General features: G+C 29.8%; 2 protein-coding genes across 2 annotated transcripts; both read left to right on the plus strand.

Annotated features, from left to right (window-relative positions):
* The first annotated feature begins 7013 nt into the window (after positions 1-7013).
* Positions 7014-8661, plus strand: LOC127120765 (40S ribosomal protein S11). Its single transcript, XM_051051305.1, has 6 exons — positions 7014-7025; positions 7111-7151; positions 7247-7347; positions 7955-8099; positions 8193-8282; positions 8410-8661. Exons 1-6 carry the CDS (start codon positions 7014-7016, stop codon positions 8498-8500), a joined length of 480 nt encoding a protein of 159 aa, XP_050907262.1. The 3' UTR covers positions 8501-8661.
* Positions 8662-21791: 13130 nt separating this feature from the next.
* Positions 21792-23284, plus strand: LOC127120761 (F-box only protein 8). Its single transcript, XM_051051300.1, has one exon. It carries the CDS (start codon positions 21876-21878, stop codon positions 23106-23108), a length of 1233 nt encoding a protein of 410 aa, XP_050907257.1. The 5' UTR covers positions 21792-21875; the 3' UTR covers positions 23109-23284.
* Positions 23285-27497: the final 4213 nt, after the last annotated feature.

Consider the following 27497-nt stretch of genomic DNA (forward strand, 5'->3'; position numbering starts at 1 on the left):
TGTTTTATGAATTTTGCTTTATCGATTATTTTTAAGGTTTACTCTCTTTCTATTTGCAAACTGGTATGGTTTCTAATTAAATTGTAAGAATGATCCTTTTCCTTTCCTGAATGTCCTCCAATTTTACTTAAAACTTGATAATCTATTGAGCAACAACATATCTCTTTTATAATTCTTCACATTCTCCTCAAAATATCTATGCTATTGTCAGTGTTATCAAATAGCGGCGCCATGGCCCCTATGGCGGATATTCATGACGTTTTTTGGGATCGCCGCAATGGTAAATATCGGCTGATATTGCGGGTTTTTCCTCCATAATCCGCTGTAATGGCTAGCTATCCTATCCTAATTGTAAGTTGTGAAAGCTTTTACTTTTCATCAACCTGCAAGCTTTTACTTCTCATGTTATGATCTGTTTGTCGGATGTGCAGAATTGATTATTTGCATGATTGAATATGTTTTGTGATCTATGAGGGTATAGAATTGATGAAAATAAATGACAAGTATTGAAAGGATGTAATAAGATATTTTCTTATTTTCTAACAGAAAAGTATTGAAAGGGACACAATCAAGGATGTTAGAAGATATTTTCTTATTTTCTAACAGAAAAGTATTGAAAGGAATACAAGGTAAGCTTACTTTTAATAGTTTAGTTGAAGGTGTAGTATAAATCTCTTTGTTGCCTTAATAAATTGGTCTTTTTGAATAACTTGTGTTGTTAAAGAAACCAACATATCAGTTTCAATTATCGTCCCTAGTATTTTGAAACTTGGTTATTAAATGATAATTGGGTGTATTATAGCTAGTTGCGGAATCAACTATGTCTCTAATTTCCTCTGGATCTTGTTATCTACTAGATCTAATGTTCATGACATAAATGATTCATAGTATTGATTATAGAATGAATCTGTAAATACTACTTTGAAAATGATTAAAACATGGAAGTAACTAGTCATCTTAATAAAATTGTTTTAGAATATGTAGTTTTCGTTGTTATGGAATGTTATTTTAGGATGTGGTTGAAAAGTCTGCACTGGAAGGTATACCAGTTGGGTGGAAAACTGAAGTCAAGATTAAGAAGTGCGGCAATGACAATAAGAAAGATATGGTATGCTATTTCATTCAATGTTTGACAGAGATCTATGCTTTGCTTTCCTTTTCCACCTAAAAGATAAACCTTTTAAATATTCAAAACTAAGAATATGGATGTTTACGTAACAACTTTTTCTTGCCGAGACTTACTCGGGTAGAACCATATTCAACTGAAGAAATGGCAAATTAGAAGCTCAACAATCCTTTGCTTTCCATTATTCTTTTTCTGACTCATACCTAGAATACCAACTAAGGCTTCTGATATTGGTCACAAAATTAAGCAACAGAACGCCGTAAATAGATTCAAAGAAATTCAAGTGCAAGAAAGAACTTGAAATGCCTAGGTGTTTGTCAAAGCAACTTGATGGCAATGAAACTGAAGTACTGCCTACTGACAGAGCTCTTGGATATGCAATTGTTCATGCATCTGACAGTTTGGAAACAACATTACGTGGTGAAACACCGGACACAAGTGAGAAATCACAAGATGCGCAAACTAATCCCAATGAACAATTTCGCGGCATTGAAGCTGAAAATATTGATGAGAGATCAAAGCCACATTTTCCCTCACTGTTTGGAGATGCTTGGTTAGGTTCATTTTCCCTCACTGTTTGGAGATGCTTGGTTAGGTTCTTGCCCCTAGAATTCACAATCAAGACTCTCACCGGTGATTTGCAAGTTGATGATGTTGCTGATTTTTTTCCTGCTATGACTCCTAATGTTAATTGCCCACCAAAGAAGGAATTTCTTGCGAGAATGGAATAAAAGAATATTAATGAAGAAGTTAACTATAACTCCAAGCAACAATTGCTTCCTAAATCTGAAGCCATATCTCGAGCCCTCGATTAAAAGCAAAACTTGTTTTGTTTGAGTTGGGAATGCAGAAATCTCCACCAGCGACTAAGGCGATTGAAGAGATAAAGGTAAGAAACAATCTTCATATTCATGATGATCTTGCCGTTGAATGTGTATGGAAATCATGGTCACTCTTATTCGAAAACCCTCCTTTTATGAACATGCCTCACAACCATTTTATATTTAATAAATATTATAATTATGGTGCAGCTGGTCCGCCTCTCACATATGGAGCATTCTATTTGTGCTCCAGTGAGAAGTTTGGGAATAGAATCAAATTTGATTTGCCACCTCCATTTCAAGAGGATGGCAGTTTACTTTATATTTTAAGTTCAGTTTGTATTCTCTGCATCGGGCAAGATACTCGTAGAGGAGTGATAAATTCCTCCCGAACAGTATTATGGAATCCAGCTACCTCGGATTTCATGGTATTCCTTCCGGTCATGATGAGCATGTACCACCATATCGGAGTCCATATTTTTATTTTTATGGATTTGGTTATGATCATGTGAGAGATGACTATAATCATAACAATAAATATAAAACATTAAATTCATTTCCTTTATTTATCAATTGATATTACATATTACATTTGGATTACTAATATCATATCATGGCTTCCATTTAAATGAATTTCCGCAATACAGATGACAACCCTGGTAGTCATTCCCAGCATGATTTCTATACAACCTAATCTCTAATAGCTCAGAGTTTTTGTAGGAACAATGAAACTCAATCGCATAATTAGGTCCAACGTGCTTACCTATGGTCTTTTCAAAGTCTGTTTTCTTCTGAGAAGTGGTACTCGGGGAAATACCATCTTTTTGAAGTATATCAAAAAGTTGTAACCCCTTCCAAATAGTATTTGCTTGATCAAAATATTGGATTTGATTAAATGTCGAGTATGAGCAGGTTTCATGTTCTAACCACTCCCTTTCCCAAAATTTAAAATTGTCTCCTTCTAAATTTGGTCATGAAGTAGTGAGTTCAGCTAATGTTGTTGCAGAAATCTGATAAAAAAACAAATAAATCAAGTCAAGTATAATTGAGTAAAAGAAAGAACCGAAAAAGGTATAATTGAGTTCAGCTAATGTCCATGGTTAATGTTGTCTATGCTGGATCGTTGGAGCACCTATGTATAGTTGAACTTTTTTTTTGAATAAGTATATTGAATTTTTTTTTTAATATGTATAGTTGAAAAAATATAAGTTAAACTTATTTTTTTTCTTTTTTGTTACGGCCTATTCTAATTCTTAATAAACTTATTCTTATTATGTATAAAGTTGATATATTGAGTAAGATAAATTCTTTAAGACTTACTATTTATCACAATGGACTCTATTTAGAATTGCAACCTATCATATACTTTTAGTAAGTTCATCTATGGTTTTGTTTCATATATAAAAATGTTGAATATATATATATATATATATATATATATATATATATATATATATATATATATATATATATATATATATAAATGTTGAATAGTTATCTCCAAATTTGTCATCGTTTTGTTTCATATATAAAAATGTTGAATAATTACAAAGAAAAGAAAGAAGCTCCCAATAAATAATTCCTGAATACAAAATTATATATATATATATATATATATATATATATATATATATATATATATATATATACACACGAGAGAAAATAGTAGAATGTGAGATATTTGTCATTAAGAGAAATATATAAGGTATACAATGGTATTTATACAATTTAAAATAGAAAGAGCAGTAAACAAAAATATTTTTCTTTTATTTGACAAACTAAATATTTCTTATTATTTTGAAGTTCGTCATTCTCCAATATATCAATTTTCTCTTCATATTTTAATTATTCTCAACAATTCTTATTTTTAAAAGTGCATTTTTTTTTCAAATTTATATTATCTTCAATTTAATTTCTTTCAAATTTTTATTTTGACAATAAAATTTGTTTTTTCCTAAAAAATTAGATTTATAAATATTTTGTTTATATTAAATATAAATAAATCCTAAACCAACATGTTATAAATATTTTAAAAAAATCATATTATCTTTATTTTTAAGAATCTTTTTAATTTAAATTTATTTTTTAAATTCATATATCTTCAAATAATTTTATATTTTAAGTTTTTATTTTAACTTTCTTTTTGTTTTCACCTCTAGTTCTTAGGGAAAGGAGCCCTAATAATTCAGAGTTTAAAAAAGGTAATTAGTGTACATATTTTTCTTCTTCCTTTCATTATTTTTCTTTTTCTTTAGGTACATATTTTTCAATTTTTTATTATCTTTATCACAATCTCTTTAAAATATTACTTATTTTAAAATATGAACAGAGTTGTTATAGTCAAAATAGAATACATACGATAAGTAATTGATATTTATCTCATAAATGTTTCTATATTTGGTTGGAGTGTTGTGTCTTCTAAAATTTTAATTTAATTTAAATAAATTTCTTTTAATTAATACCTCTAAAAATATAGACAGGTTTCTATATATGAGAAAATAGTAGAAGGGGAGATATTTGTCATTAAGAAAAATATATAAGGTATACAATGATATTTACACGATTTAAAATATAAAGAGTTGTAAACAAAAATATTTTTTCTTTATTTGACAAATTAAATATTTCTTACTCTTGAAGTTTCTCGTTCTTCAATATATCCATTTTTCTATCTATTGTAAAGATTTGTCTTTATCGATCACAATTTAGTATTAGAATTTTTTCACAACTAATACAAATTTTGTGTGTTAATATTTTAATTATTCTCAACTACTCTTATTTTTAAAAGTACAATTTTTTTTTGAAATTTATATTATTTTCAATTTAGTTTCTTTCAAATTTTTATTTTGACAATGAAATTTGTTTTTTCCTAAAAAAATGTTTTTATAAATATTTTGTTTATATTAAATATAAATAAATCCTAAACCAACATGTTACATTTATTTATTTATATTTTAATTATTAAATATAAGTAAATTTGTTTTTAAAAATCATATTATCTTTAATTTTAAGAATCTTTTTAACTTAAATTTATTTTTTTATTTCATGTATCTTCAAATTATTTTATATTTTAAGTTTTTATTTTGACAATTTTTTTTTTGGTTTTCACCCTCTAGTTCTTAGAGAGAAGAGTCCTGGTAATCCACAGTTCGACGTCAGAGGTCATAAATCTGGTCAAACATCGTTCTCATTAAAAATCGAACTTGATACTTTCCGAATTTTCATCCCTTAATAAGAACTCATTTGCGACCTGAACTTTAGTGTTTGGTTATTATTTGGCATTAAGGTGAACACGATCAATGCCATTAACATGATAGAATCTTAATAGGTGGAATCAATCATTGTTTAGGTCGATACAGAACTTTACTATGACTTTAAATAGAACTCCACTAGTGGACAGTAGAATTAGTCCACAGTTGATCGTAAGGTCGGATTCCAAAATTTTAATAAAAAAAATACATCATAGAATAAAGTAAATAAAGAGATCACTTGATAAACATTCTTATAATAATAATAATAATAATAATAATAATAATAATAATAATAATATGAATAATTAATAGTAATAGTAATATGATTAATAAATAATAATATTACCAATAATAATATTATTAAATAATAATAATAATAATAACAATATTACTATTACAAATAATAATAATAATAATAATAATAGTAATAATAATAATATGACTAATAAATAGTATTAGTAATAATAATATTACTAATGAGAATAATAAGATTGATAAATAATAATTTTACTACTAACAATAATAATAAAATTATTATATTTAGATTTTAAAATGAGCTTGGTGATGAGATAAATATTTTGATAATATTTGTTTTCTGTAATTTTTTTTTTTTGATAGTTGATAGAAATCCATGTGCAAATTGTTGAAAAATCAATTTACCATTCATTTAGTAAATGTTAAATTTAAAATTAACTAGAATAATCAATTTTTGGCTAATCAACATTTAATGTTTAGGGTTTGGCTAATCAACATGTAATGTTTAGGGTTTGGCTAATCAACATGTAATGTTTAGGATGGCTAATCAGCATTTAATGTTTAGGGTTTGGCTAATCAACATTTAATGTTTAGGGTTTGGCTAAGCAAATTTTGATTTAAGGTGTTAAGAACTTATAAAAATGTGTAAGTGCTCTTAAAATAAGTTATTAAGTTGATTAATCTATAGAAATCAATTTTTAGCATTACTTAAATTGATTTGTAGTGTTAAAACATTAGGAATTAATCTTAATAATTAAGAGAAAATAATTTATGGTCTAATTAATCTTAATGATAAATTTAGATTTTATGATTTATTTAGTAATTATTAATTAAATATTTTCATTAACATTTTGATATATTAATTATTATTATGTTAAGTTTCTTAAGTCTTAGAAATAGTGGCATATGAATGACTAAAATGTAGTTATTAGGATTCTATATATTAAGAACTAAAAAAGCTTTATCTTTATAATTAAATACACGCATCATGTTTCTGGTTATGTTGTCTCTGATTTAACTTTGGAGCACTAACGAGGCTGAGAACCTGTTTTGTTTGTGGGCCACATTCCATGAATGTTGAATCTATTTGGTTTAGACACACAATAAATATATATACTAAACATGAAACTCGTTTTCTTTTTTTTTATCAATTGATATTACATACATGGATTACAAATACCATATCATGACTTCCATATTTATGAACTTTCATACTTGCCATGCAATATTCACTACGCCAAAAAGGTTTTTTAACAGCGCATCTTAGACAGCGCTTTTAAAAGAAAGCGCTGTCTAAGGTTAAAATAAAAATAAAACACGGAAAATGTTCTAAAAAAATAATGAAAGCGCTTTTAAATATAGACCTTAGTCAGCGCTTTTGAGAAAGCGCTGTTTAAAGTCTTTCAATTAAAAAAAAAATTAGAACAATCAGGTTTAGGTTTAAGGTTTGACCGAGTAGACATATAACAATCAGGTTAGGGTTTCTCATCCTCTACCAAAAATCTGAGCGAGAAGGTTTCCAGTGCGTGCGGCTTCACCAAATCCCTCCTCCGCAATTCCACCATGGCTGAACAAGTAACTTCTTGTTGCTTCGTTTTTCGTTTTTTCATTCTGCTATGTTTCAATTTTCCATTGATGTGTATTTTTTAATCTGTTACAGACTGAGAAGGCTTATCTCAAACAACCCAAAGTGTTTTTATGGTATATTCAGCACTTCATATCTCAATGTGTGTTTTGTTTTTAACTGTGATGATTGTTGATCCATATTTGTTTGTTGTTTTTGCTCAATTTCGTAGCTCGAAGAAATCTGGTAAGGGGAAGAGGCCCGGTAAAGGTGGAAATCGCTTCTGGAAATCTGTTGGTCTTGGATTCAAGACCCCCAAAGAAGCCATCGAAGGTTCCTTTCTCTCTGTATTTATATATCTCAGTGTTTGTATATATATGGAGTGTCTTCGAGAGTGTGTTGATGTTTGGTTTTGAATGTATAAATGTAGCCTTTTGAAGGAGATGAGTGATGAACACACTTTGATAGCGAATTGATGCAAATCAAAATTAGAGAAAGATAGAAATAATGCAATAGAATACTACTAGAGCATTTTGGATTTGTGTAGTGGATGCTTAATTACATCTCTATATTTTTCTATGATTTCATACTTGTGAGGTTGCCAACTCTGTTTTTGTTGTGTGTTTTGTATTGTATTCCTATTGGAAGTATTGAGGTCTCGGGTCTCTATGATGTGCTTAGAAATCCTCAATACTTGTTCAAGTTATTAGGTGTTGCTTTTTAATGAATGGTTTTGGTATCTATTTTGAAAGAATTGGTATATATGTGGGGCAAATGTAAATGCTTGTATCTTGCTTCATGAAAGTGTTAATTGCAAACAGAATAATGGTCTCAATATATAGAGGCAGACTATTCTTAATATATCTCTGTATGATTATATGGTTATGGTTATTTTATTTCTGCTTCTAATACAGAAATGACCTTTGAATTTCAAATACAGGAACCTTTATTGACAAGAAGTGTCCATTCACTGGCAATGTTTCCATCCGTGGTCGTATCATAGCCGGAACCTGTCACAGTGCCAAAATGAATCGGACTATTATTGTCAGGAGGAATTATCTTCACTTCATTAAGAAATATCAGAGGTATTCTCGTTTAATGGCATGCTCTTCATTTTTAATTTGCATGCTTGGATAAACATAATTTGTAAAACCTTTTTCCTTACGTGCTCTACTTAGGTATGAGAAGAGGCATTCCAACATTCCAGCTCATGTGTCACCTGCCTTCCGTGTTAAGGAAGGTGATCATGTCATTATTGGTCAATGCAGGTGAAACTCTAGCAGAATTCTATCATTTCTGTATTAACCCATAGATACTTTTATTTTAGTATATTATCATATAGATATTGGTATATGTATGTGTGTGACTAAGCCTTTACTTGTGCCACTTCTATAGGCCACTCTCCAAGACAGTGAGGTTCAATGTATTGAAAGTCATCCCAGCTGGATCATCCAGTGGTGCAAAGAAGGCATTTTCTGGCATATGAGATTTGGTTGGCACTCTTAGTATAGAGATTTTATCATCTATGTTGAAAGTAATTCCCGATTTCTGTATGGTGAAGTTCTTATCAGTTTTGGTAATTTTTGTTTGCTTTTGAAGTTCTGTACTGTGATTTGATAAAAGATATTTTAATTATGTTTATTTTACTGGGCATGATCTTATTTTGGTTATTGAATACTAGTTTCAAATATTTTGAATTTTGGACAGAAAATTCCCCCTAAATTACTGTTTAGTATTTTAAACAAGTCTATGTGATCCAACATAGAACCTCAGTTTACAGAACCCATTACCCAACCTTATCAAATTTCAATGGGATGTGTTTTAAATTAAAAATATTTTTTAATTTAAACCCTAAACCTGGAAAAAATGTGGTTTAAAACAAAAGCTTCAAAAAATTTCGTATACCTTAGACAGCGCTTTTGTAAAAAGCGCTGTCTAAGGGGGGGATTAGAAAGCGCTTTAGGCAAAAGCGCTGTCTAAGGGGGGGGGCTTAGACAGCGCTTTTTGAAAAGCGCTGTCTAAGGTATACCTAAAAAAATTAAAATAGGAGGGTCTTAGAAAGCGCTTTAGGCCAAAGCGCTGTCTAAGGGGGAGGCTTAGACAGCGCTTTTAAGATTTAAAAAAGCGCTGTCTAAACCTTTAGCAGCGGAGGTTTAGACAGCGCTTTAAAGCGCTGTCTAAGGCTAAAAAAAGCGCTGTCTAAGGTCTTGTTTGTTGTAGTGATTTGTGTAGTCATTCCCAACAAGATTTTTGCATAACCTAATCTCCAATGGTTCAGAGGAGGTGTGGGAACAATCCAATTCAATCACATGGTTAGTTCCAATGTGAGTACCTATGGCCTTTTCAAAGTCTGTTCTCTTATGAGAAGTAGTGGTATTCGGGGAAATACATCTTTTTGAAGTATATCAAAAAGTTGTAGGGGGAGGATTTCCCCCACTACAAAACCCTACAAAACTAACTTATAGAGTGAGGATTGCCCCCTACAAAACCCTATAAAACTGACTTGCAGGGTGAGGATTGTCCCCACTTATATAGACATGTTCATGTCATATATTATCCGTTTTAGGATTCTTAATAATTATATAATTTTTCATATGTTTTTAAATAAAAAAATTAATATATTAGGAAATGAAGAGTTGTCGGTGGATCATTTTATGATTTTGTTTTATTGTATTACTATCCAAGTACTAAATCCTACAAAAGTGCACCCATTACATACAATGTACACACCGTCTCCTCTTCTTCTTTTCTCACATCTCTTTGTCTCTTACATTCCTCATCTCCTCTATTCTCATCATCATCACAACAATCATTCTTCTTTGTTCATTGTGTTTATGGTAATTCCTCTTTAACTTCACTATACTTCAATCAGTAACCTATTTTTCATTCAATTAGTAAATTAGTTGTTATGTTTTCGTAACTGCAAATATCTTTGCATTTTTTTTTGTTATTGATGCAAGATGTCTTTTAAAAAAAATGCAAAATTTATATTTTTTGAAAGAAAAAAATAACGAAATACAGTGTCATAGTTTTGATCGAAATATATAGAAATTTTGTCAAGATTCAATATATGTGGATTTCTGATTCTCCGCGGGGATCTGTTGGGATGAGGATGCAGGAAAATATTCTGCATATTTCCTACTCCATTGACATCCCTAGGTTGATGAGAGCTGGAATAATAAATTTGATGATTGCCATAATACTATATATAGTTGAACTTTTTTTGAAATATGTATAGTTGATTTTTTTAATAAGTATATTGATTTTTTCTTAAAATATGTATGGTTGAAAAAATATAAGTTAAACATATCTTTTTCTTTTTGGTTACATCCTATTCTAATTCTCAATAAACTTATATTTATTATGTATAAAATTGACATATATTGAATAAGATAATTTTTTTACGACTTACTATTTATCATAATGGACTCTTTAGAGTAAGATAAAATTGACATATATTGAGTAAGATAAGTTCATCTATGGTTTTATTTATATATATATATATATATAATATGGTTTTTTTTACAAAATTTATTGTTATTTACTAAATTTAGATCAAATACTAATATTATTAAAAATTATTATCTCACTCAATAAATTTTAATAAAAAAATTATGTTAATGTGTGATTTATATGATCAATGATTTTTTATTGTCAAATAAAAGATCAAGGATTATTTTCTAGGTTTTTTTGGGTATTTTAAAATATATATACTCTAGGTAAATATTTTTTTATTATTTCAAAATATGAAAAGAGTTGTTAATAGGTAGAATAATACATATGAATAAGTAATTTTATTTTATTTTAAAATTTATATATATTACATTTATTTTATAAATGTTATGTTTCTATATGTGGTTGGAGTGTCGTCTCTTACAAAAATTTAATTTAGTTTAATTTAGGCTAATTTATTTTTAAATAAGACCTCCAAAAATTATTAAATCATGTGAGAAAAATAGTAGAATGGGAGATATTTGTCATTAAGAGAAATATATAGAAGAAGGTATACAATCACATTTACACAATTTTAAATAGAAAGAGCCATAAACAAAAACATTTTTTCTTTATTTGGCAAACTAAATATTTCTTACTCTTGAAGTTCTCATTCTCCATTATATCTATTTTTTTTACATATTGTGAAAATTTGTCTCTATTGATCACAATTTAGTATTAGAGATTTTTCACATCTAAACCGATTTTTTTCTTTGTGTTAATATTTTAATTATTTTCAATGATTCTTATTTTTAAAACTGCAATTTGTTTTTCCAAATCATTTTTCAAATATCTTCACTTTAATTTCTTCCAATTTTCTTTTATTTTGACAATAAAACTTTTTTTCCTAAATTTTTTGTTTATATTAAATATAAATAAATCATGAACCAACATGTTACATTTATTTATTTATTTCTATTTTAATAAATAAATATAAGTAACTTTGTTTTTAAAAATTATATTATCTTTAATTTAAGAGTATTTTTTAATTTAAACATTTTTTTTAAATTCATATATCTTCAAATTATTTTATTTTAAGTTTTTTTTTTGACAATTTTTTTTTTTGGTTTTCACCCTCTAGTTCATAGAGAAAGAGGCCTTAGTAATCCATAGTTCGGTCTAAAAGGTCATAAGTCTGGTCAAACATCGTTTCCACTAGGAATCAAACTCTATATTTCCCAAATCTTCGTTTCTTAATAAGAGCTCATGTGCTTGGCTAATATTTGTCATTAAGGTGAACACACAACCAATGTAATTAACATGGTAGAATATTGATACGTGAAATCAATGCTCGTGTGGGTCAAGGTTGAATTAATTCTCTTGAATTAGTTGGTCGTAAGGATGAAATCCAAAATTAAAACTTCCTTAGTGGACAATGAGATTAGTCTTCTTGAATTAGTTGGTCCCAAGGTTGAATTCCAAATATAAAAAAAAAACAAGGTAGGATAAGGTAAGTGAAGAGATCACTTAATAAATATTCTTATAATAATAATAATAATAATAATAATAATAATAATAATATGATATGACTAATAAATAATAATATGATATGACTAATAAATAATAATAGTAATAATAATATTACTAATAGTAATAATATGATTGATAAATAATAATTTTACCAATAATAATAATAATAATAATAATAATAATAATGATACTACTACAAATAATAATAATAATGATACTACTACAAATAATAATAATAATAATAATAATAATAATAATAATAATAACAACAATAATGCTAATAATAATATGACTAATAAATAATAATAGTAATAATAATATTACTAATGATAATAATATGATTGATAAATAATAATTTTACTACTACTAATATTATTATTAAATAATAGTAATTATAAAATAATAATATTGCAGATTTTAGCATGAGCTTGGTGATGAGATAAACATTTTGATAATATTTGTTTTCTTTTGTTTCCTTTGTAAAAAAAAAATTGATATTGTGGATGGTTCATGTAAGGAGCAATATAGAAGAATTCATGATTATAACCATCAACTGTTAAAGATAAATCCATGATCAACTATTAAAGATAAATCCATGATCAACTGTTAAAATTATAAGTCAACCATTTCAAGGAGGAGAGGGAAATAGTGAACACCCTGAGACACAAATGAATCTTCACTTCCAAAGGATGTATATATGCCTCAAAAAGCTTACAAGGAATGTTTTTTCAAATGCAGACCTATTATAGGATTTGATGGATGTTTCTTAAAGGAATACTATATTGGACAAATACTAGTTGCCATTGGAAGAGATCCAAATGACCAAATGCTTCCAATTGCATATGCAGTTGTTGAGGGTGAGACTAAAGATTCATGGAGTTGGTTTTAATAGTTATTGACAGTTGATTTGGGAGGAGTCAGATTGTACAAAACATATACCTTCATAAGTGATCAACAAAAGGTTAACAAAACCTATACCTCTAACTTTTAATATTACTTATTTCATATATATCACCAAATGTTTTAACACCTTGAAAATTTCTGATTGCAGGGTTTGTTACTAGCTATTGAGGAGTTACTTGGTAATGTTGACCAGGGGTTTTGTGTCATGCATTTAAATAACAACTTCAGGAAGAAGTTCTTTGGCCTAAAACTGAAGGAATTTATATTGAGGGCTGCAACAGCAAGTCATGTGAATGCTTCGGAGAAAATAATGTTTGAAATCAAGGGAGTCAATGAAGAGGCATTCAAACATCTCATAAAAATTCCACCAAGATTATAGAGCAAATCAAGGTATAGGACAAGTACAGGTTGTGATACTTTGGTGAATAATATGTTTGAGGCATTCAACTTTATGTTTGTAACTGCTAGAGTCAAGTCAATTGTGACAATGCTGGAAGAAATTAGAGTGTGTATAGTGCAAAGATGGAAATCAAATAGGAAAAAGATTGGCAAATATGAAGACACAATACTACCAAACATAAAAAAAAAGGATGGAAAGGAAATCACAGAAAACAAACCATTGGATTGTGAGGTAATGATTAATTTGTTGTCCTTTTACTCTGTTAAATGCCTATGCTGGATGTTAAATATTACATGTGTACATGTGAATATGACTATGAGGATAGACCTATATCACTAAATGGAGAAAAATATGTTGTCAATTTTTCCAAGAAAGAATGCTCATGTAGAATGTGGATGCTAACAAAGCTACCATACTGTCATGCATGAAGGATCAACATTTATAAATTGATAATTTTGTACCTGACTGTTATAAGAAGGATCTCTATGAAGCTTGTTATTCACCAGTTATTTATCCAGTTAATGGGGAAGCATTGTAGACTAAATCAAATGCTATTGATCTCCAGCCACCACCAATAAAGAGACAACCTGGAAGACCCAAGAAAAAAAGGAATAAAGAAGCTGGAGAAATGGTGATGGATGAGACACACTTGAAAAGGGAAAACCATGGAATCAAGTATAGTCGTTTCCAAAAGGAAGGTCACATCAACGCCACATGTAAACTACCACATCCAGTAGTACCTCCAACTCAGGAACCACAAGCAATAGTTTCAAGTCAGCCACCACAACCAACAGTTTCAAGTCAGCCACCACTCAAAAAGAAAAAAAAAACTTTAAAAGGGTGGGAAGTCTGTTTCAAGTCAACCTTGATGTTTATTGTGATGCTTGTTATGCCTTATAATGGCTTTTTGTAATATTATTTTAGTGCATTATAATGGCTTATTGACAATGTCTTATAATGCCATTTTCTAATGTTATTTTAATGCCTTATAATGGGTTATTCACAATGACTTATAATGGTTTTTTGTAATGTTATTTTAGTGTCGTAAAATGACTTTATGAAAATGGCTTCTATTTCCTTTTTGTAATGTTATTGATATTAATTATAATAGTTTAATGACAATGGCTTATAATGCCTTTTTGTATCACTTTTTGGAATGTTATACATATGCACTATAACAAGTTATATTTTGTTCCAGCTTTTATATCAGTTATGTACCAGTGTTAAAACAGATGAATAATGTAAAAATACAACACATTGTTAAAACAAACATTAACACTCTTCATTAAATAAACAGAAGATTGAATTCATATTGTGAAAACAAAACACTAAATTACCCGAATCCTAATTGAAACACTTTGTTACAAACACAATGTTCAACCCGAAGCTCAACATCCCAACCACAATGGATATTTTTAACCATCCTTTAGTGTGGATAACCTTATTCTTCAATTTGTGAATTTTCTTCTTTTGTCTTTCAAGCTTTAAATCCTTTTCATCAACAAATTCATCCCTTAACCACTTTAAGAAATTACACTGCTTGTCTATATGATTTATGTAATTTCTACAACCACACAATTTTCTCCCATAGTTAACATTGTTCACATTAGTAATAGTACGAAGAGCACTATCATCTTGGCATAAACACTCAATCATCTTATTTCTACGAAACACGGATCCAGATGTACCAAAACATGTGATTGAGGCACTGCTTGCATTCTTAGACATTGAAGCACTGATGGAAGATGGAGGAATACGAATGCACGATGGAAAATGGAAGATGGATGTATGAACATATGAATGCACAATGGATGTATGAACATACGAATGCACATTGGAAGATGGAAGATGGATGTATGAGCAATGAAAAACGAAGGAGGAAGATGAATATTCGGGAAAAAGTGAACCCTAAATGGTTTATAACACATTAGTTGAGTCTTAACTTCAGTGGTTGCATACCTGACATGCCACCTCAGCCATACTTAACATTTTCTCACCCTAACTAACGAAAAGGATCAAATACTTTAACGGAAGAGAAGTTAAGGTACCAATACGTAATATTTTTTAGTTTGGGGACCAACACGAAACTTCACTTAAAGTTAAGGGACCTAAGGACTAATTATGCCTGATATGTATGATCAATGATTTTTTATTGTCAAATAAAAGATAAATGACTATTTTATAGGTTCTTAATTGGGATATATTCTATAAATAGAGTAGGATTTTTAAAATATATATATTTATGTAAACATTTTTTTACCATTTCAAAATATGAAAAGAGTTGTTAATAGGAAGAATAGAATGCATATTAACAAGTAATATTATTTCATTTCAAAATTTACATTTATTACATTTATCTTATAAATGTTATGTTTCTATATGTGGTTGGAGTGTCGTCTCTTACAAAAATTTAATTTAATTTAGATAAATTTGTTAATAAATAAGACCTTCAAAAAATATTAAATCATATGAGAAAAATAGTAGAATGAGAGATATATGTCATTAAGAGAAATATATAGAAGAAGGTGTACAATGACATTTATACAATTTAAAATAGAAAGAGCCGGAAAAAACAAACAATTTTTTATTTATTTGGCAAACTAAATATTCCTTACTCTTGAAGTTTCTCATTCTCCAATATATCCATTTTCTCTACATATTGTGAAAATTTGCCTCTATTGATCACAATTTAGTATTAGAGGTTTTTCACAGCTAAAACGATATTTCTTTGTGTTAATATTTTAATTATTCTCAACAGTTCTTATCCTTAAAAGTGCATTTTTTTTTCAAAATAATTTTTTGAAATCATATTATCTTCAATTTAATTTCTTTCAATTGTTTCTATAAATATTTTATTTTTATTAAATCTAAATAAATCCTGAACCAACATGTTACATTTATTTATATTTTAATAAATAAATATAAGTAAATTTGTTTTTAAAAATCACATTATCTTTAATTTAAGAGTATTTTTTTAATTTAAATTTGTTTTTTAAATTCATATATCTTCAAATTACTTTATTTAAATTTTTTATTTTGACAATTTTTTTTTCACCCTCTAGTTCCTCGAAAAAGAGCCCCCAATAATCCATAGTTCTATTGAGGTCATAAGCCTGGTCAAACATCCTTCTCACCAGGAATCAAACTTGATATTTCTCGAATATTCGTTCCTTAATAAGAGCTCGTTTACCACCCGAGCTCAAGTGTTTGGTTAATATTTGTAATTAAGGTGAACACACAACCAATGCAATTAAGATGGTAAAATATTGATATGTGCAATCAATCCTTGTGTGGGTCAATCTATACGAAGCTTTACTCTGACTTTAAATAGAACCCTGCTAGTGGACAATGAGATTAGTCCTCTTAGATTAGTTGGTCATAAGGTCGGATTGCAAAATTAAAAAAAAAACAAGGTAGTATAAGGTAAGTGAAGAGATCACTTGATAAATATTCTTATCATAATAATAATAATAATAATAGTAATAATAATAGTAATAATAATAATAATAATAATAATAATAATAATAATAATAATAATAATAATAATAATAATATGACTAATAAATAATAATAGTAATAATAATATGATTAATAAATAATAATTTTACCAATAATAATATTATTAAATAATAATAATAATAACAATACTACTACTACAAATAATAATAATGATAATAATAATGCTAATAATAATATGACTAATAAATAATAATAGTAATAATAATATTACTAATGGTAATAATATGATTGATAAATAATAATATTACTAATAACATTATTATTATTAAATAATAGTAATTATAAAATGATAATACTGCAGATTTTAGCATGAGCTTGGTGATGAGATAAAATATTTTGATAATATTTGTTTTCTTTTGTTTGCTCTGTAAAAAAGCTTGATATTATGGATGGTTCATGTAGGGAGCAATATAGAAGAAAGTCATGATTATGACCATCAACTGTTAAGGACAAATCTAGGATCAACTGTTAAAGTTACAAGTCAACCATTTCAAGGAGAAGAGGAAAATAATGAACACCCTGAGAGGCAAATGAATCCTCACTTCCAAAGGATGCATATATGCCTCAAAGCTTACAAGGAAAGTTTTTTCAAATGCAGACCTATTATAGGATTGGATGAGTGCTTCTTAAAAGGATACTATGGTGGACAAATACTAGTTTTCATTGGGAGAGATCCAAATTACCAAATGCTTCCAATTGTATATGCAGTTGTTGAGGGTGAGACTGAAGATTCATGGAGTTGGTTTTTAGAATTATTGTCAGCTGATTTGGGAGGAGTCTGGTTGTGCAAAACCTATAACTGCATAAGTGATCAACAAAAGGTTAACAAAACTTATACCTCTAACTTTGAATATTACTTATTTCATATATATCACCAAATTTTTTAACACCTTAAAAAATTTTAATTGCAGAGTTCGTTACCAGTTAGTGAGGAGTTACTTGGTAATGTTGACTAGAGGTTTTGTGTCAGGCATTTATATAGCAATTTCAGAAAGAAGTTCTCTGGCCTAAAACTGAAAGAATTGATGTGGAGGGCTGCAACTGCAAGTCATGTGAATGCTTGGGAGAAAATAGTGCTTGAAATCAAGGGAGCCAATTAAGAGGTATTCAAACATCTCATCAAAATTCCACCAAGATTCTAGAGAAAATCAAGGTTCAGGACAAGTACAGGCTGTGATACTTTGGTGAATAATATATCTGAGGCATTCAACTCTATTTTTGTAGCTGCTAGAGCCAAGACAATTGTGACAATGCTTGAAGAAATTAGAGTGTATATAATGCAAAGATGGGAATCAAATAGGCAAAATATTGGAAAATATGAAAACACAATACTACCAAACATAAAAAAGATGATGGAAAGGAAATCAGAGAAAACAAGCTATTGGATTGTGAGGTAATGATTAATTTGTTGTCATTTTACTCTGTTAAATGCCTATACTGGATGTTGAATATTACAGGCGTGTAGGCGAATATGACTACTAGGTTAGGCATATATCACTAAATGGAGAAATATATGTTGTCAATCTTTCCAAGAAAGAATGCTCATGTAAAATGTGGATCCTGACAGGATTGTCATGCTGTCATCCAATATCATGCATGAAGGATCAACATTTATAAATTGATAATTTTATACCTGACTGTTATAAGAAGGATCTCTATGAAGCTTATTATTCACCAGTTATTTATCTAGTTAATAGGGAAACTTTGTGGAGTAAATCAAATGTTGTTGATCTCCAACCACCACCAATAAAGAGATAACCTGGAAGACTCAAGAAAAAAAGGAATATAGAAGCTGAAGAAATGGTGAGGGATGAGACACACTTGAAAAGTGTAAAGCATGGAATCAAGTGTAGTCCTTGCCAAAAGGAAGGTCACAACAAGGCCATATGTAAACTGCCACAACCAGTGGTACCTCCAACACAGGTAGCAGAAGGAGCCTCAACTCAGGAACCACAAGCAATAATTTCAAGTCAGCCACCATAACCAACAGTTTCAAGTCAGTGACCATAACCAATAGTTTCAAGTTAGCCACCACAACCAACATTTTCAATTCAGCCACCACCTAAAAAGAAAAAAAAAGCTTTAAAAGGGTGTGAAGCTTGTTTCAAGTCAATCTTGATGTTTGTTGTGATGTTTGTTATGCCTTATAATGGATTTTTGTAATGTTATTTCAATGCCTTATAATACCTTATTGACAATGGTTTATAATTCTTTCTTTTTTTAATTTTATTTTAGTATCTTATAATGACTTATTGACAATAGCTTATAATGGATGTTATTTTAGTACCTTATAATGCCTTATTGACAATGACTTGTAATGACTTTTTGTAATGTTATTGATATTCTTTATAATGTCTTAATGACAATGGCTTATAATTCCTTTTTGTATCATTTTTTGGAATATTGTAGATATGCATTATAACAGGTTATATTTTGTTTCAACTTTTATACCAGTTATGTATTAGTGTTAAAACAGATGAATATTATACAAACACAACACTTTGTTAAAACATACACTAACATTCTTCATTAAATAAACAGAAGATTACATCCATATTGTGAAAACAAAAAACTAAATTACCCTAATCCTAATTGAAATACTTTGTAACAGGCCCAAGGTTCAACCCTAAGCTCAACATCCCAACCACTATGGACATTTGCAACCATCATTTTGTGTGGATAACCTCATTCTTCAATTTGTTAATTTTCTTATTTTGTCTTTCAAGCTTCAAATCCCTTTCATCAACAAATTCATCCCCTAACCACTTAAAGAAATTACACCACTTGTCCATGTGATTTATGTAATTTCTACAACCACAAAATCTTGTAATCAAATCATGCACGAACTTCATATATTCCACAACAATTATAACATGACTATCACAAGTTTCTATTAAGAACGCATAAACATCCTCAATGGAGAAAATTGGAGAAAAACCTAAAGAGGGTTAAGGAGTCCTCACTGTCTTTCATCAATTACACCAATATAAAAGTAGTTTCTCCCTTACGGTAAAGGTTGGTGGTTTGTGTTCTTCTCTCTTCAAACCCTAACATATTTTTCTCCAAAACTCTAACTTTACGTACTTCATCTTTAAAAGCTCCACTAATCCATTTTTATCTCTAAAAACTCTAACTCTACGTATTCCATCTTCAAAAGTTCCATTAATCCCTTTTTTATCTCTAAAAACTCTAAATATAACTCTTTATTAGAACATTTTACTAGAATATTTCATGCATCCTTTATTTTTTTCCACTATCACACATGCCTTCACCATTTTTCCATCTACAACCTTTAACTGTTTCGTCTCTACCACGAGTTTAATCCGACTTATCACATTCCTTGTTATGTGATGCCTACAAAGTAATGCATAAGAAGTAGGAAGTATCTTTGCAACCGAATTCATCAAAGTTGTATCGTGATCGGTAACAATTACTTTCAACATCTCTTCTTGGTCCTTCAACATTGCTCGACACACCTCTAAAATCCAAGTAACATTCTCCTCTTTTTCGCTCTCTACAAATTCAAACCCGACATAATAGGTCTTCTCAGTAGAGGTGACACCAACCATCTCCAATAGTGGAAGTCTGTACTTGTTGATCTTATACAATGAATCAATGGTGAACATAATAGGAAACATGTTGAACAACTTGATGGAATGAGGACGAGTCTAAAATATATCTCTAACTATTAATCCATCCTTGCACGTTCGGTACCTTGAAACATAAATATTATCATCCAAAAGTTTCAATAGTTGTTACATTTAACTTTTATCCCCCTTAACACCTTGTTATTTTGGTACCGAATATTGTACACTTGCTTAATATTTGAGATATTTTCGTGTCTTTTACGTTCCAAAGTTGGAAGTATGTTTTTCGGTTGAACCACATTGAATGTCATGTCTGAAACGCATTTCTTCTCTTCTGACATGAGGTGACACACAAATGCATTACCGACAAACTTTTCACACAAATCATGGTTATGTAAACCACATATGATATTAAATTTCCATTTATTATTTGCCAATATATAACTATGCAACTTAATGAGACACTCACATTTTCTTGAACTAGTATCATCTTGTTTAAAATTTCAGAGAGGGTGTCTATATTTCTCACTTCTTTCTCATGTCATTGTCACAAATGCACCTCTTCTATCTGAACCATTATCGGACCTTCCAATTCCCACACTAAATCACAATTTTGAGGCCTCCGTACGACTCAAGGAAGGATGTGATCACGAAATTCAAACTCTTGCTCATTTTTAAATTGGTTGTCAACATCTACCTCCTTAACAACAACACATTTGTCATCCAGAGAAAGAACATGTTTGAGAAAAATATCGTGGTGCATCATATCTAATGAAAACAGTTATAATAAAAAACTCAAAAACTACTATTATTGTAAACAGAGTTGAAAAAATGAGAACAGACAGCCTACAGAGATGCATCTCCGGAAGAGTTCACACAAAATCCGAAGATGCATCTTCAGATTAAACGAAGATTTTTTAGACTAAAAACAAGATTAATGTGAGCAATGAGGCTTGATATAAATGATCTTTATATGAAATTTCAGCTTCTTTTGCTCCAATCGATGTGATGAAACACAAAAATTAAGATTTGGAGTGAAAATATTAATCAAGAATGGATGAGTTTTTGAAAAGGTTTGGAATAGAAAACAAGTATGAATATGTGATTATGCATGTGAGTATTTTATAAATTTATTCCGTAAGTACATCTCCGAAAATATCTGACATGTAAAGTTGACAAAAATTACAAATTTCCACCTTAAAATTCCTTAAATGCATCTCTAGAATATCCACTTTGCGCTCAAATATCCATATATTTATTCAAAATACTCAAAAATAAAATTTTGTTTTACTCTGGAGTAATATTTATTTAATGCGTCATAAAATGATACATGATGTGTCCAAAGTATTTCAAAAAATCTAAGGGACATTTCCGAATTTCCAAAACTAAATAAATTGAAAAAACATAAAACCCAAAATAAAACTCTAACTTTTTGGCCATCGCGTCTGAGCTCTCAATTGGAACCAAAACACGGTTCGTTTGAGTCGAAGATGGAGAAATCTCCAGCGGCGACCGATGCGATTGAAGAGATAAAGGTAAGAAGCAATGTTCATATTCCTGATGATCTTACCTTTTCCATTCTATCAAAATTACCTCTTAAATCTTTGAAGCGTTTTGAATGTGTAAGCAAATCATGGTCGCTCTTGTTTGAAAACTCTCATTTTATGAACATGCTACGCAATCATTTTACATCTAATAAGCGTTCTGATTATGGTGATACATTTCTCTTCCTAAGTGCGGCTGATCCGCCTCTTACATATGTTGCGTTCTATTTGCTCTCCAATGAGAAGTTTGAGAATAGCATCAAATTTGATTTGCCACCTCCATGTCAAGAGGATGACACTTTCCTTTATATTTTAAGTTCGGTTTGTATTAATGGTTTTTTCTGCATGGGGCAAGATACTCGTAGAGGACTGGTAAATACCTTCCGAGCTGTATTATGGAATCCGGCTACCTCGGATTTTATGGTTATTCCTTCTAGTCCCGATGAGCATGTTCCACCATATCGGAGTCCATATTTTGATTTTCATGGATTTGGTTATGATCACGTGAGAGATGACTATAAATTGATTCGATATATATCATTTTTTCCTGTAACCGACGAAGATGAAGATATGCCATTGGAAGATAAATCGTATGAACCCTTGTTGGAGATATATAGTCTTAGAAGTAACTCTTGGAGGATACTCGAGATCGATATGCTTGATATTCGTGATTTTGCTTATGCTCAACCGCGGACCGGAGTCTACTTGGATGGAGTTTGTCATTGGTTGGGTACTAGAGATTTATATCAGATTGAAGGTTGCTTGGTGTCATTTGACATGAGCAACGAGGTGTTGTTTATGACACCTATACTATTAGACATAGATGAAAGCTGTGATTTGATACTTATAGAGAGACACCTAGTGGTGTTAAATGAGTCTATTGCTTTGATCTCAAATTGCGTAAGAGCTACTACTTTTCATATTTCAATTTTGGCTGAACTCGGTGTGAAGGAATCATGGATCAAATTATTTATTGTTGGGCCCATACCTTCCATTGAATACCCCATTGGAGTAGGGAAGAAGGGTGATATTTGCTTCAAACAAGAAAACAATGAACTAGTCTGGCTTGATTTAAGCACCTTGGTAACTACAAAGATTGGTGTCAAGGGAGTGATATATGGTTGTCAGATAGGAATTTATAAGGAAAACCTTCTTTCAACGGGAGGATTTAATAGTTAGTTGTTTTCTTGTTTTCTCCCGAGAGCCATATGACTATGGTCATTTGGATTTCCAGCATGTATGCCAAGTGGCTTGTCAACTGTAGACTCCATAGTTATTATCAAGTATATGAAAAATTAAGAAGCCATTTGATTATGTATTATGAATTTTGCTTTATCGATTATTTTTAAGGTTTACTCTCTTTCTATTTGCAAACTGGTATGGTTTCTAATTAAATTGTAAGAATGATCCTTTTCCTTTCCTGAATGTCCTCCAATTTTACTTAAAACTTGATAATCTATTGAGCAACAACATATCTCTTTTATAATTCTTCACATTCTCCTCAAAATATCTATGCTATTGTCAGTGTTATCAAATAGCGGTGCCATGGCCCCTATGGCGGATATTCATGACGTTTTTTGGGATCGCCGCAATGGTAAATATCGGCTGATATTGCGGGTTTTTCCTCCATAATCCGCTGTAATGGCTAACTATCCTATCCTAATTGTAAGTTGTGAAAGCTTTTACATTTCATGTTATCATTTGTTACTCTACTTGTGGGATGTGCATATTTGATTATTTGCATTATTGGATATTTTTTTGTGAAGCTATAGGCATGTTGCAAATAAATGATAATTAAGTAGTAGTTACACTATGTTTTATCTAAACTTGATTAAAGGATCATAATACAATTTAACTTGAAAATAAATCATAACAAAGGAAGAAAGTATCTTAAACCATGAAAGATTGTGCTGAGTTTTAGATAAAAGGAGAAGAGAAATGAGAGTTTGAATATGATATTAGTGTAATATTATTTATAGAATAACATGATAAATAATATGATACAAAATGACTGAATACTAGTTCTTATTTACAATGGTACAAGACTCCCAATTCTAACAAAATGACAGTCTGAAATCCATTGAAAATGGATTGATGCATCAATTTAAGGTCTTGCTTTTAAGTGTTTGTTACACTGGTATGTATATTTGTGTCATTTATCAATGTGGATAGAACTTCTTTTGCTGGTCAATATGGGTTATATGTGTTATAAGTCCTAGTTTCCCTTGTTAACTTTTGTAGATATTTCTGACTTGTGTCTAATATATATGCGTAGTGTGCCATGGGTGCCATTCATTGTAGTAGTACTTTTGCAAAGAGAATGTACAGAAAAGTATTGAAAGGATACTTTAATAGTGTAGTTGAATGTGTAGTATAAATCTTTTTGTTGCCTTAATAAATTGGTCTTTCTGGATAAATTGTGTTGTAAAAGAAACCAACATATCACTTTCAACTATCATCTTCTGTATTTTGAAACTTGTTAACCAATAATTGGGTGTATTACAGCTAGTTGTGAAATAAAGGTGTCTGTAATTTTCTTTGGATCCTGTTCACTATTAAATCTAGTGTTCATGACATAATTGGAACATCACATTTGTACTTATTAACCCATAAATGATTAATAGTAAGGAAGATACTTATGGTTGTTGTTCAGCCTATAGTTGTCAAAGCCATAAAGAACTCCTTTTTAATCGAATCCTGACAAGCTTCTGAATAAATATTACATTCTACATCTCTGATTGAAAATCCCAAGTTTAGCAATAAGTTGAGTTGTTGTGAGGTGCCTTCGTACTTTCCCAGTCATGATTAGGCACAAGGAGAAGTATTTGATTTTGAATGACTATCTCTCCAGAGAACTTGGATCCTCTCTTACCCTCCTCCATCTTCCCCGGCCAAACCTCACTTATTGAATTAATCTAACGGATAAAGTGTTCATCTCCAAGCCGATACACTTATCCTACAACTGAGATCAAGCCGTTAGATTTACCCTCCATCTTCTTCTTATCACTCCACTCCTCACCCTAGCCACCAAGTCATCCTTATATCTCTGGTACATTTTCATGTACCGACTGCTACACAGATATACTGGGATCAAAAGGATGATTACAAGTCTATCCAAAAAGACTTTAAATAAGTAGAGTGTGAGGTGTGGTTAGAGCTCTTATTATACACTACTACACGAATATACTGGTATCAAAAGTGGGATTTAAATACTATTCAAAAAGATTGAAAATAAGAAGAGCAGGAGATGAAGACAAGTTAAGTGTAAGGCTTGAAAAGGCTCCTATTGGCATGATTTGTCTGAAGCCAAGTATTTTGTGTTTACTTTCCTATGAAATGCATTTACTAATCTTGTCTAAAACCTGTTTCTTTATGTATCTGATGAAAGCACCATAAAATCGCTAGATGTGGCAGTGTCTTCTGGGTTGATGGTTGTCCATGTTCCTTCTGCTGAACCTGTTGTCAAAATTAAGTCCCCTGAGAATACAGTTGCACACCCTCCTAAATTGAAGAAAGGGTCTAATCCAGGTTAGTTCAGTGCTGTCAAAAAGTCACAAAAGGAGTCTTGAGAAAAAGTACAATTGTTTTAGATACTTATTTGGCAAATAAATCATTTTATAAGCTCAACGGTGTCCCAGAAATTGATGCAAGGAAAGGTACTAATAAGATAAAACAGCATGCTTTCAGAAAGAAACTGCATCAGGTACAAACTGATACAGTTGAAGATAGGAATTCCAGTGTGCCAAGCTTCAAAGTTGCAATGAAGACTGCCAGAGATGATTTGTTATCTCTATAGAGTCCTAGGTGTTTGAAAGAAATTCAAGTGCAAGAAAGAACTTGAAATGCCAAGGTGTTTGTCAAAGCAACTTGATGGCAATGAATCTGAAGTACTGTACTATCTAAAATTTTGATTTAATGTTAAAATTTTGTAATTTCAGTGTCACTTGTTACAAAATTTCCACTTATTAGGTGCCATATATTTATGTCTTTTTTCCCCAGATACACTTGCATTACTGTTGTGTGCATTGTAGATTGTTTATGGCATCATCAACTGCTACTGCAAGTGATTGCTTGATGATTATAGAAATTTCGAATGACGGGTTGATTGTTTGATTCTAGATGAATTTCTTTAATCCATTACTCATGTTACTACTTTTTCAACTCTGTCCCGATATCTTAATGGCAGTAAAGATGTCAAAGGGTCCCAAATGACTCAATTGACAAACCCATTATCTAACTAACGTCTAGTGCTTTAATTAAGTTAATGTATGGATTTTGTTACACTTGAATAAATTATATGAATGTGAATTAGATTTTATCATTAATAGTCATATATTTTTACATTTTAATTATGTATTAATAATATTTAAATGGATAATATTTTAAATTATAAAAAATTTAGATAATTATTTATTCATTTGAATGTTATTTATAATAGTTTAAAATATTAAAGTGATAGTTTAAACTTGTGTCAAAAATATAAAAATTATAATTGTGCCTGATAAAACCACCTCAATCCCTAAACTAATAGTCGTAAACTTTTTTTTTCTTGTAGTGGGTTAAAGATTTTTTTTTTAAATTGAAAATATTTTTTGTTATTATAATTACCACATGAATTTTAAAAAATGGAAAAAAATTTAAATTTATTTTTGGTTTATATTTTCATTTTTAATCTTTTGATTCATAATTGGTCCCTACATTTTCAAAAAGAATTAGAATTTTAGTTCCCATCCAATTTGGATGTCATTTAAAATAATGTGTTTGTTTGTTTGTTCATTTGATGATGTAAAAAAATTAACTGACATAATAGAAATTACATATCTTTAATTGTTATTTTATATTACACAATATTAAAAGTCCTTTGTAGTATGGACTTAATAGAAGTACTATTTAAATTTATAATAACGACAATAGCAAAGTCCTTTGTAGGATGGACTTATTTAACTAATTAACTTGTTTTGATAATTAATAACGGTTAGAAAGATTATGTCAATATTGCAATATGGGGGAAATGGACTTGAAAAGGTTTTTTAAATTCTACTTTAAAACTTCTTAATCCTATATTGTTTAGGTGAGATATTTTAACTACCTCATTTCATTATATTAGAAAAAATTTTGTTTCATTTCAAAACACATCAAAAATTTATTTTGTTGAATTTTTCCTTCCTCACTCTCATAACTCTGCGTCTTTTGAATTATCGAATCGCCAATTTCTCCCCATTTCTTTCTACTCGTGGAATTTTCTGAATACTTTCTTGAATTCTCTTTTGAGAATTATGTTAATTTCTTCTAGTTTGAATTGAGAAATTATCAAGTATAATTTTTAGATTCTCTTTAGAGAGTTATTTGAAATTCTCTTTGTTTGAAAAATCATTGAGTGGTCAAATGACCATTATTGAATTCTCTTTGAAGAATTATTAGAATTTCTCTTGGTTTGAGAAATTATTATGACGAGTCGTTATACCAAATACTACGAGTGATATTTATACCATATTCGAATGGTCTTTGTACCATTAGAGGGTGCATTTCTAGATCGATTATCTATCGTACAAGTAGTAATCGTATAGT

This window comes from Lathyrus oleraceus, chromosome 2 (assembly GCF_024323335.1).
Source record: "Lathyrus oleraceus cultivar Zhongwan6 chromosome 2, CAAS_Psat_ZW6_1.0, whole genome shotgun sequence".
Taxonomy (NCBI): domain Eukaryota; kingdom Viridiplantae; phylum Streptophyta; class Magnoliopsida; order Fabales; family Fabaceae; genus Lathyrus; species Lathyrus oleraceus.

What these genes read in the sequence shown, in the direction of transcription:
- LOC127120765 (XM_051051305.1), top strand. An exon ending in CAACCCAAAGTGTTTTTATG is followed by an intron (nt 7,152 to 7,246) that starts GTATATTCAGCA and finishes TCAATTTCGTAG; the next exon opens with CTCGAAGAAATCTGGTAAGG. An exon ending in CCCCAAAGAAGCCATCGAAG is followed by an intron (nt 7,348 to 7,954) that starts GTTCCTTTCTCT and finishes TTTCAAATACAG; the next exon opens with GAACCTTTATTGACAAGAAG.
- LOC127120761 (XM_051051300.1), top strand. Translation starts at nt 21,876, where the DNA reads ATGGAGAAATCTCCAGCGGCGACCGATGCGATTGAAGAGATAAAGGTA.